The sequence below is a fragment of the Pelodiscus sinensis genome, chromosome 31 (assembly GCF_052426305.1).
Source record: "Pelodiscus sinensis isolate ZL-2025 chromosome 31, ASM5242630v1, whole genome shotgun sequence".
NCBI classification, from domain to species: Eukaryota; Metazoa; Chordata; order Testudines; family Trionychidae; genus Pelodiscus; species Pelodiscus sinensis.
The window spans coordinates 7,708,291-7,719,948 of record NC_143082.1 but is presented as its reverse complement, the minus strand read 5'-3'; the positions used below and the strand labels follow the sequence as shown (position 1 = coordinate 7,719,948).

The 11,658-nt window shown below is 44.9% G+C and overlaps 1 protein-coding gene across 3 annotated transcripts in view; it reads left to right on the top strand.

Moving 5' to 3' along the window:
* The first annotated feature begins 1,940 nt into the window (after nt 1-1,940).
* The window catches only part of AKAP8L (A-kinase anchoring protein 8 like), a 45,207-nt gene continuing 35,489 nt past the window's right edge, over nt 1,941-11,658 (top strand). Inside the window, exons 1-2 of one of the 3 annotated variants that reach the window (XR_012896639.2) lie at nt 1,941-2,087; nt 9,586-9,618. Coding sequence is in view for 2 of the 3 variants with exons in the window: in XM_075902143.2 (XP_075758258.1) it covers nt 2,075-2,087; nt 9,586-9,618 (46 nt within the window). In the remaining variant the exon portion in view is untranslated. The remainder of the gene's footprint in view (nt 2,088-9,585; nt 9,619-11,658) is intronic. The other 2 variants (XM_075902143.2, XM_075902144.2) reach the window with 2 other exon arrangements.

Sequence of the window (11,658 nt, the reverse complement as noted above, 5' to 3'; positions counted from 1 at the left end):
GCTGGACAGTGCTCACAGACAGAGGCCAGTAGGGGTCACCCACAGCCCACACAGCAACCAGTGAATGCCCAACAGAGTGGGCCCAGGGCCACTAGAGCAGACAGTCCCCAACTACATCACAACTGTGTCCTCCTCAGGCTCCGCAGTGCTCAAAACCTTGTCCTCCTACCCTCCTCCTCTTTGTTCTGTGAACTGAATCCTGCAAAGTGAACAATGCCCATGGCACTTGCTGATAACACACACAGCCCAAAGGAAGGCAAGTGGTGGGATGGCTTGTTTGGGTGTGGGGGGAGGGAAGCAACTTTAATTTCCAGAAGGGGTTCAGTTGGAACCTGGCTGTGTGAAGATGTTGAGAGGCTGTGATAGCTGGAGGCTTCTCCCAGCCACAATTAGCAAGGCTAGACGTCAGCCAGCATCAGCCACATTTGGGTCTGTCCTGGAGACCTGCTGGTGCCCTAGAATACGGGAGGTTGCTGATTCTCTGCCCCACTGCAGCCTTTTCCCCATGGGCTTTCCCTTGATGGCGCTGCAGGTGCCCACATTCTTTATCCTTTAGGATCTCGTAGTTGCAGTTTGTGACACGCTTAACAGAAGAGTCCAGCAAATACCTATGATCAGGTGCTACTAAAAACTATCAGTGGGCTCAATTGGGGATCTGGGGGAACGGATTTTGAGATTTCAATCACTGGATTGGTTATGTTAGGAAACCAGGAGTATCTGTGGAAAATGTCGTGTTTCTATGATCAGGCACTACTAAAAGGTAATTATCAGTGGGGTCAATTGGGACTCCAGGGGAACCGATTTTGAGATATAACCAATCCAGTTATTGAAGTTAGGAAATCAAAAGTATCTGTTCAAAATTTGGAGTTTCTAGCTCTTAACCGTTTCAGAGATCTTTCAGGACAAACAAACTTTCGGAAATATTTAGAAGATTTGTTCCCCATAGTAGTACTTGTAGATTGCAATAAAATCACCCTTTAACCTTCTCTTTGGTAAGCTAAATAGAGGGAGCTCCTTGTGTCTGTCTCTGTAAGTCATGTTTTCTATAACATTAATCATTCTTGTGGTTCTTTGAATCCATTCCGGTTTATTAACATTCTTCTTGAATTGTGGGCTCCTGAACTAGACACACAATTCCAATAGCTTTTGCAGTGGTGGGTAGTAGCGGCCGTTAGCATTTTAATCACTATGTCAACTCAACCTGATGTCAGTGTACACTGAAGCACTATGAGTAGTTGTGGTGGGTTAGATCACAGAAGTGTGCTGATCAAGCCACTGATGCCTGTTTTCCTGCTTCCTGGGCCTCCCCACCAGCCTGTCTTGCTGGGGCAGCTGCTCTGGTCTCCCCCAGCGAAGGCACAGAGCTGGGGTTACTGCCCCTGCAGAGACACCCTTTGAATTTGCTGGGCCGCAGGGCAGCTGCCCCTTTTGCTCCTCCGGGACCCTACCTGCAGGAGGGCGCACAAGGGCAGCAAGGCTCGGGACCAGCCACGTTCGCCCCGGGGGCAGGGAAGCGGAGCCGGGTTTGCAGGCCCATAAACGACTGGTGGAGGAGAGGGGACTTGACAGCTGGCCTGCCCCATGTCCCCGCGGAGCCACCGTAGGCAGGCTGCCTGGGTCCCCGCCCTACGACGGCGCCGTGCCGGCCTGCCTGCCATCCAAACCAAGGCGGAGAGCAGGATAGCGCCTGTGCCCTGCCTCTTGATCGACAGTTGTCGGAGCCAATCCCCCCAGCCTGGCTTCTGCGTTGAATGACTGACAAATATCTTGACCAATGAGCTGTTACAATCTTTTCGATTGACGTCAATGCCTGCCTTTAGGGTGCGGAATGCTCTTGATTGACATTCATCGAGCCTATGGAAAGTAAGAGTGATTTTGATTGACGTCTTTCATCTAACGGGAACCCAGCACTGGGGGACGGGAGCGAGGAGGGACGTGGCTGGCCCGGCCGCCAATGACGTGCAGGTGGGCGGAGCAGCGCGTCCAATGCGGTCGGGAGGCGGGGCCGGAGAGCTGCCGTTACCGTCTGTTGCAGGAGGCAGGCGCGGGCTCGCGGTGAGGTGCAGCCGTTGTCATGAGCTACTCAGGTGAGCCGCGGCCGGGCGCAAGATGGCGGCTGCCCGCTCCTCCCGTCCCGGCCTGCTCTGAGCTCCGCTCCCCCCCGGGAGCCGTGGGGCGTGGCCAGAGGCCGGCCGCGCAGCGCTCCTGTGGCTGCGGGGGAGCCCGGCCGGTACTGACACAAACATGCCACCGAGCCCCCCCCTAGCTCGGGGCCGGGGGCGACCCTGCCTTGATGCGCTCTGGTCCCGGTTCCAGTCCTCTGGTGCATGGCCCGCAGGGTGTCAGCCCGATCCCCTGCTGCACACGGTGTGGGGGCCCGACCTGTTGTGTAGGGCTGTGTGGAGAGCTGGTATTCACCACGCACCAGACAGCAGCAATGCCTGGGGACACCCCCGCGGACATCACCCATCACCTGGCGTCGCATGGGCTTTGGCCATACGGGTGGCTATACAGCGGGGAGGGTAGTGCTGCTGTTGTTTACACACCCACTCTCTTTGCACGGGCTGTTAGTGAGTGGGTATAATAATTGGAGGAGGTGCTGACATGATTTCCTCCAATGTGCAGAACTGGTGTCAGTATTTGTGTAATGAAGCACTGGAAATGGTCTCCCTCTGTCAGTTGTGAGTTATACAGACGGTGAGGTACAGGTGGAAAGATTGTACCCTTATCTTACTGTCACTGCATCATCTTGGTAATGCTGGAAGAAATGTACCTGGCTTCCTCACATACATTCACCATCATCTGCCCTTTCCACCTCCCACCATTGCATGGGCTTTGGGGGGACGTGTAATAAGCAAGGAGAAGATAACACCAATATCTCTGACTGAAGAGCGGGATTGTAATAATAAGCAGGTTGGCACAGATTCTTCCCTTTCCTTCTCCCTACTTTTCTCAACTGATGAGCTCAGGAGATGAGATTTATTCTCAGGGTGACAAGGCATATGGGATTCTGCGTATGAGAGGAAGCATCAGTCCCAGCTTCCCCTACCCTCTGTTGAAACAAAAGAAAAGCTTGTTTAGTTGAAGTAGTCTCCTGTGCAGTGTATCAGGATTAGGCTGGGAGCTCAGAATTTGTAACGTTGCTGCTTTTTGCTGCAGGTTTGAGATTTTTCTTCCTCAGTGTGATTGCAATAACTGCCATTAGGTGCTAGGTTACATTTTGCATTAAATAAAATGGGGTGAGGAGGAAGACAGGGAAAGTACTAACATTAGTGATACAGAGCAGTGTTTCTCAACTTTTTTTATGAAGTACCCCTTTTAAAAAAAAAAGTACCCCCAGTATCTACAGTTTTCAGACACACACAATTTTTTTCTACCATTGTAACACATTTGTTTAAATAACTTAATCGAAGCTAGGCAGATGATGACATTTTTGGGTGTAAAAAGTACAAAAATAATAAAGCCCTGTAAAATTTAAAACAAAAATTCAGTTTTCTCCAAATGTCCGTTGTGTTGATGTACCGCCCAGACTTTTCTCAAGTACTGATACTCGGACCACTGGTTGAGAGAGACTGATATAGAGAGTGTAACACAGTAATACCGTACTGCAATTTGGACAAATTAACATTATAATCAAGTTTGTAATTCCTACATTACTTGACACCTTTGTGCCTAAATATAAGGGGTTCATTTTGATCAGTGGTAAAATCTCTCACTAAGACATCCCATTTCCCAGTTGTGCACTGTGATAACTGGGCACAGTATTGCTCCCTTTCTTCCCTAAGGTGGCAGCCTGTTCCTTGTTGTGCATGTATATCAGTGATTCTCAACCATCAGGTCATAGAACTAGAATTTCCTACAGATAAGGTTAAATGTAAAAGGTGTTTCCATTTGTTATGGTTGTGATGGATCTTATCAATACAAATTGCTCCAGTTAGTAGATTTATTGACACTGACTCATAGGCAGGGCTCGACAATTAGGGTAATCTACTCGCCCGTGGCGAGTAGATTTTAGCCTGGCATGGTGCTGCAGTGCGATCAGCGCATGCACAGCGTGCCAAACCACGCGGCTGGCGAGTGGGGCTCACCGCCACTTGTCAAACCTTGCTCATAGGGGAAAGTCGTACTTATAGAAATGTTATGAACAATTTTTGCTTGATGTATTTTTAAATACTAAATGATGGAGTTGACATGCAATGACTGTGAAAACTGACTTCAGTCATACATAACATAACGAGAGGATCTTAGAACTTGTTGCTGCTGTATGTCAAACTCACTAAGCACTTCCAGGTCATTATATCCGTCCCTTTCTCCCCTCATTAGTTTTCGGAATGCCACCCCCACATCCATCTCTATTTGAGGGAGTCTCTGCAACCCACACTTAAATTGGGGGTTCACCTGCCTTGGTGGCTCTGAGTGTCCTCCCACCATATGTAAAGAAGTAGAAAAAGCAAACTAACTTGCTCTTTTTGTTGCTGAAACAGCACTCAAGGTTTTGGAATGTGGCATTATAGAAGAAAGGGTTGGTCAGGGAGGCATCAATGGATAAAAGTTGAAAATCACTATTAAGCAGTATGGTGAAGAGCTTTGATGTAGTGTAAACTGAAAGAAACTATAGATTTTTTCTAGTCTGTTACACAGTTTGTAGGGAAAGTCTTCGTTTTTGTGCTTCCAACTAGAAATAGGGTAAAATTGATGTGAAGCATGCATCTCTAAAGTTAAAAGAATCATAGAACACTAGAACTGGAGGGGACCTTGAGAGGGCATTGAGTCCAGTCCCTTGCCCTCATGGCAGGACCAAACACTGTCTGTCATCCCTGATAGATGTCTGTCTAACTCGTTCTTAAATATCTCCAGAGATGGAAATTCCACAACCTCCCTAGGCAATTTATTCCTATGTTTAACCACCCTGATAGTTAAGAAGTTTTTCCTAATGTTCAACCTAAACCCCCCTTGCCCGTTGCTTTTTGTCCTATACTCAGAGGCCAAGGAGAACAATTTTTCTCCCTCCTCCTTGTAACACTCTTTTAGGTACTTGAAAACCGCTATCATGTCCACTCTCAATCTTTTCATTTTCTAACTAAACAAGCCCAGTTCTTTCAGTCTTTCCTCATAGGTCATATTTCCTAGACCTTTAATCATTTTTGTTGCTCTTTTCTGGACCGTCTCCAATTTTTGCACATCTTTCTCGAAATGTGTTGCCCAGAACTGGACACAATATTCCAATTGTGGCCTAATCGGTGCAGAGTAGAGCAGAAGAATGAATTCTTGTGCCTTGCTCACAACACTCCTGTTACTGCTGCCCAGAATCATGTTTGCTTGTTTTGCAACAGCATCACACTGTTGACTCATTTAGCTTGTGATCCACTATGAACCCCCTAGATTCCTTTCGGCAGTACTCCTTCTTAGACAGTCGCTTCCCATTCTGTATGTGTGGAACTAATTGTTCCTTCCTAAGTGGAGCACTTTGCATTTGTCCTTCATCCTATTTACCTCAAACCATTTCTCCAGTTTGTCCAGATCATTTTGAATTATGACCCTATCCTCCAAAGCAGTTGCAACCCCTCCCAGCATGGTGGTATCTGCAAACTTAATAAGCGTACTCTCTATGCCAACGTCTAAATCGTTGATGAAGATATTGAACAGAACCGGTCCCAAAACAGACCCGGTCCCAAAACAGACCCCTGCGGAACCCCACTTGTTATGCCCTTCCAGCATGATTGTGTACTGTTAATAACTACAGGAGGCCCCCGACTTGCGACATGATTGGTTCCGGGGGAAGCTTCACAAGTTGGGGACGTCATAACTCAAACTCTCATTTATGATAAGCGCTGTCGCTGTTGTAAATGCGGGCCGAGGATGCAAGTTGGGGGTTTTCAGCCCCTCCTGCACTTACAAAAATGGTTCCAAGTATGGGGGTCAGAACTCAGGTGATCGCAAGTCGGGGGCCTCCTGTACTCTCTGAAAAGTTGAAGTTTTTCAGGATATATTCTTTGGTTGCCATCTTGTAGTTTATTACAAATATTAAGAGCAAAGTTATTTGCAATTTTTAAGAATCTAGTAAATTCTACTAATAGATCTGCAACTTGAACAAAAATGTGTTACTTGAGGTTGTCTGATTTCATTGTGGAATTTTGAAACTTTCATCTGAGATCTATGTTAAAGGCTCAGATTCCTCATGGCACTTGCAGTTTGGATTCTGTTGCGAAAAGCTCAGTGTGGTGTCAGCCATGTGCAAATTTGCATAGATCCTGCATTCTGAAGTGCTGAGTATTAATGCTTGCATGGATTATAGGATTACTTCTTCGGGGGGGGGGGGGAGGAAGAGGAGAAATGGTAGTGGCTCAATATATGTATATATATTTTATTAGGGCTATTGATTGCAGTTAACTCCTGACATTAATTGCGATTATTTGCAGCTTTAATGGCAATTAAACAATAGAATACCAATTGAAATGTATTACATTTTGGGGTGTTTTTCCTACATTTTCAAATATATTGATTTCAGTTACAACACAGAATACAAAGTGTTCAGTGCTCACTCTTACATCTCTATTTTACAGTGCAAACACTTGTAATAAAAATATAAGTGGCTAGCTGAGTTGTTGACTACCTGATAAGCAGCAAGGGAGGACCAGGATCCGGTGCTGGGGGGAGCTGGCTTAAAAGATGGTTCCCTCCAGCACCGTCTCTGCGGGGGGCCAGTAGAGGCAAAGGTGCAGCGAGAGATGCGCATGTCGGGAATCAGCTGATTCCTGGCTCACGTCTGGTCCCAGATGCTGAGCCTCTGCTTTTTAAAAGAAGAGCTAGGTAGCTCTTACCACATTTCAAAGGAAGAGGTGCAGCCGGGATAGCGAGTGCCCCACCCAACATCTTATTGACTAATCGAAATTCCATTGACCACTTGATTAGTTGATTAATCAAAATGTAACATCCCTATGTAGTACATTCTCTTGATCAAGAAAGGACAACTTATAAATGTAGATTTTTGTTGTTGCATAATTGTACACAAAAACAAAACAATGTAAAATTTTAGTGCCTACATGTCCAATCAGTCCTACTTGTTGGGTGCTGCTGATGACCAGGCCTTGGTATAAGATTCTCCTTACATTCTAGCTAGAATTGCTAAAACAATCATGTTTGTTTACTTTTTTGGGAAATAGTGCTGCCATCTACTTTAAAATGTCGACTTTCTGTTGTAGCGTGGATGTAGCCCCAGGTGATTAAAATCAACATCAATCTGTACTGCTTTGGATCATTATTGAGCGGAACCTGTCATCAGCATGGACACATCCTTTGGAATTGTGGCTGAAGCATGAAGGGACATGTGCATCTTTAGAACATCTGGCATATAAATACCTTGTGGTGCTGGCTACAACAATACCTCGTGAATGTTTGTTTAGACTTTCAGGTGACACTGTAAACAGGAAATGGGCAGCATTATCTTCCACAAATGTGAACGCACTTGTTTGTCTGAGTGATTGGACGAACAAGGAGGAGGACTAGGTGGACATATAGGCTCTATGTTGTTTTGTTTTTGAATGCAGTTATTTTTATACATAATTCTACACTAGAAAATTTAACTACAGTATTTGAAATTGAAAACACTGGAATTGAAAACACTGTTTTTTTTACAATGCAAATATCTGTAATAAAGTGAACATTGTACACTTTGTATTCTGTGTTGTAGAATAATAAATTTTAAAAAGTAGAAAACATCCAAAAATTAATTTCTTATTGTTCAACAGTGCAATTAATACATGTTCAGATTAGTTTTTTTATTTCAAATAGCTCATCTCTGGAAGAATGTGTGCTGACTTTCAAGCTAGATAAATGTGGCATGACACAAGGAATTGGTTGACTTTTGGTAACTAACTGGAATTATGACTTTAGGAATTGGATGCCAGAAATTTCCAGTTGCTAACACAGAGCTGGAATGCTATGGGGAAGGCTATGGTGCTGCAATTGCTTGCACACACAAGTGTGTGGTAGGAGATATAGTGAGACCAGGGGTGCTGGTAGAAATTGGGGGTTTCTTGCACTTAATTCACCAGTCTTCATCTAATCCAAATCAATAGTTTCTTTTTGATGTCTCTGTCCTTGTAAAATACTGTAAACAAACCTCTAATGAGGGTACAAGATAAGACTGGATTAACAAATACAAAGCAAGTTGCTAGAGTGTGATTCCTTCCCTTCCAGTCCAAGGTGAAGCTGTGATCTTGGCCTGGGGCGAATAATAGATCTCATTCCAATCAGCATCCGTCTGTAGATTTTGAAAGACAAAACTCCCCAGTTCCCAGTTGGAAGGGTATCTTTGCAGTCACAAGTGCTAGAAACTTGAGCTTTGATTACAATAGCATTGTATAGAAACTAATGAGTAAGAAAATTAGAGCATTTTTCCTACTTCTTGTTGTTATGTAGGACCTCCCTCCCCTGGAACAGGGACTCAGCAGTGAGGCTGTACCTGACTGACATAGCACAAGGGCCAGAACTGCCTCAAACACCTTGGGGCCTTGCCCCTCTGCACTCGGCACATCAGCAGAGGAGTAGAAGGTCCAAGTGTGAAGGAATTAGTGTGCATGGATCCAGATGGTGGGAAGGAAGACGGTTCTGTGTGGAGCACTCTGGGTGAGGGAAGCTCAGTGGGGCATTTGGATACACAAAGGAGGTTCCAGGTGCAGGGCAATTGGATTCTGCGAGATGGTCCAGATAGGGGAGATGGAACTCAGTGCAGGAGTCTAGCAGTGGGGCTTGCTGGGGTAGGGTGTGAGTGCATCTGGTTGAGGCTCAGTTTGGGGTCTAGGTGCAGATGGCTCATAATGGTGGTCCAGGTGCAGAAGATGTGTTTGTCAAGGTGGGGGTTCAACAGGCCTGCTTAATAGGGGAACCCTCGCTGCTGCTACCATCACTGGAATTTCTTTCCCCATCCCTTTCTCTACTGTCTCTTCCCTTCCCCTCATTCCCACATCCTGTCTCTTCTCTCCCCCTCCCCCGCTTCTTCCCCATGGCTGGCATTTATAGTTGTATAGAATAGTGTATGGCTCCCAGTCACAGAAGAGGGAAATGACTGGCATTAGGAGGCGATATCCAGCTGCGAAATCAGGTAGCCCCAGGTGGCGCTCTCCTTCATCCAGACAGCTCTGTGCTCACAGAAATGGAGGCAGTAGCATGTGTCCCTTCCCACCTGCTGCCACACCTGTGGGGGGTAGTGTCCCTGTCCTCCCTAAACTATGCCAGTGGGAGGCCCTCCCCTCTCCTAGTGATTTCTCTGCTGGCTGTTTTAGGCGCTGGATATCACATGCCTGTAGGAGGGGCACATGCGTGCTCTTGCAACTTTTCTTTGCTTCCCCCTTCCATCATTATTTGCCGGGGACATGCACTGTGGTGAAAATTCCCTTGGAGTAATATATCGGTATGTCAAACTCTCATCTCTGTTTAGGAGGATGTATCCAGCGTGATATGCTCCAGCTTATTTGGGTGCTGGTGATGACCAGGCCTTGGTATAAGATTCTCCTTACATTCTAGCTAGAATTGCTAGTATTACCATATAATTTGGGTTTTGACCACTTTTTGGTCTTTTTCTAGGTTATGGCAACTGGAATTCTGGCACAAACAGAGGCAAGTATAGTAAAATCTTAATACATCATCATAAACCAACATAATTTAATGTAGTTGGAAAAAAGAGCACATTTTCACAGCTTGAATCTGTTCCCCCATGTCTAAATAATATCCTTGTAGGTCACATGCAATTCTGTTTGTCAACATTGCACATAACTATTGCAGTCAACTCTAGTGCAGGAACAAAACCAGATCCCAGAAGTTCGACAGTGGATACAAACTGTGCTGTTTTCCTTCAGTCTTTTTGTCTGATATAATTTCTCTGTGAAATGGCATTAAAGATTAAAGTGCTATCATAGCGTGCTAGAAGACTGAATTCAATTTTGGTGCCAGGAAGACACACAAGAACAGTCATATTGGGTCAGATCAAAGGTCCATCTAGCCCAGTGTCCTGTCTGCTGGCAGTGGCCAATGCCAGATGCCCCCGTGGGAGTGAACACAGCAGGTAATCATGTGATCCCTCTCCTGTCATCCATTTCCAGAGAATCAGAGGTTAGGGACACATGGCTAATAGCCATTCATGGACCTAACCTCCATGAATTTATCCAGCTCTTTTTTTAACTGTGTTAAAGTCCTAGTCTTTGCAACATCCTCTGGCAAGGAGTTCCACAGGTTGTTTGCGTGCTGTATGAAGAAAAACTTCCTTTTGTTTGTTTTAAACCTGCTACCTATTAATTTTATTTGGTGACCCCTAGTTCTTATGTTATGGGAACAGAGAGACACCACTCTCTACAGAAAACCCACTGACTCATACAGTTACCTACATGCTTCCAGCTCCCATCCAGAACACACCACATGATCCATCATCTATAGCCAAGCCCTTCGATGCAACTGCATCTGCTCTAATCCCACTGACAGAGACCAGAAACTTCAGGATCTCTACCAAGCATTTATAAACCTCAACTACCCACCCAGAGAAATAAAAAAGCAAATTGAAAGAGCCAGATGAATACCTAGAAACCATCTACTTCAAGACAGACCCAGGAAAACCAACAATGAACACCACTTGTCATCACCTACTGCCCCCACCTTAAACCTGTCCAATACATTATCAATAAACTACAGCCTATACTGGAACAGGATACTAAATTCCAAGAGGCTCTGGGAGACAGACCCATAGTCTCCTATAGACAACCACCTAACCTCAAGATGATTCTTACCAACAACCACAGGACATACCACACTAATACAAACCCTGGTACCATCCCTTGCAACAAACCCCGTTACCAGCTTTGTCCACATATTCACTCTGCTGATACCATTATTGGACCTAACCAAGTGAGTTATAAGATCAAGAACACATATTCCTGCGCATCCAGAAATATAATTTGCTATCGTGCCGAAAGTGTCCGTCTGCTATGTACATTGGACAAACTTCTCAGACACTTCGCCAAAGGATCAATGCCCACAAAACAGATATTAGACAGGATCACAAAGAAAAAACAGTTTCTTGCCATTTCAACCAGAAAGGACATTGTCTCAACAACTTGATTACCTGCATCCTGCTTCAAAGGCCTTTTAAAACTACACTTGAAAGAGAATCCTCTGAACTGTCATTCATGCTTAAATTTGACACTTTACGCCTAAGTTTGAATAAAGACTCTAATTATCTTACCCATTACAAAGATAGCTTCCCCAATTATCACTTCTAATATCATTAGCTCACAGACATTTACCTTCCCCTCCCATCCCCCTTCTGTTCTGAAATTTGATTTGTCCTTTTCATATGTGTTCATTTTTTTTAATTGTATCCTTTGGTATATATGGTTGTGACAATTTTCTTCCACTATTTGAGCTGAGGAAGTGGATCTGGCCCACTAAAGCTCATCACCTAAAAAACCATCTTGTTAGTCTTTAAAGTGCTATATAGTCCTGTTTTTTGTTTCAGCTACACCAGACTAACACGGCTACATTTCTATCGCTAATCATTTTTGTTGCCCTTTTCTGAATCTTTTCCAATGCCAATTTTTTTTTTTAAATATGAGGTGACCACATCTGTACTCAGTGTTCAAGATGTGGGTGTACCATGACTTTATATAG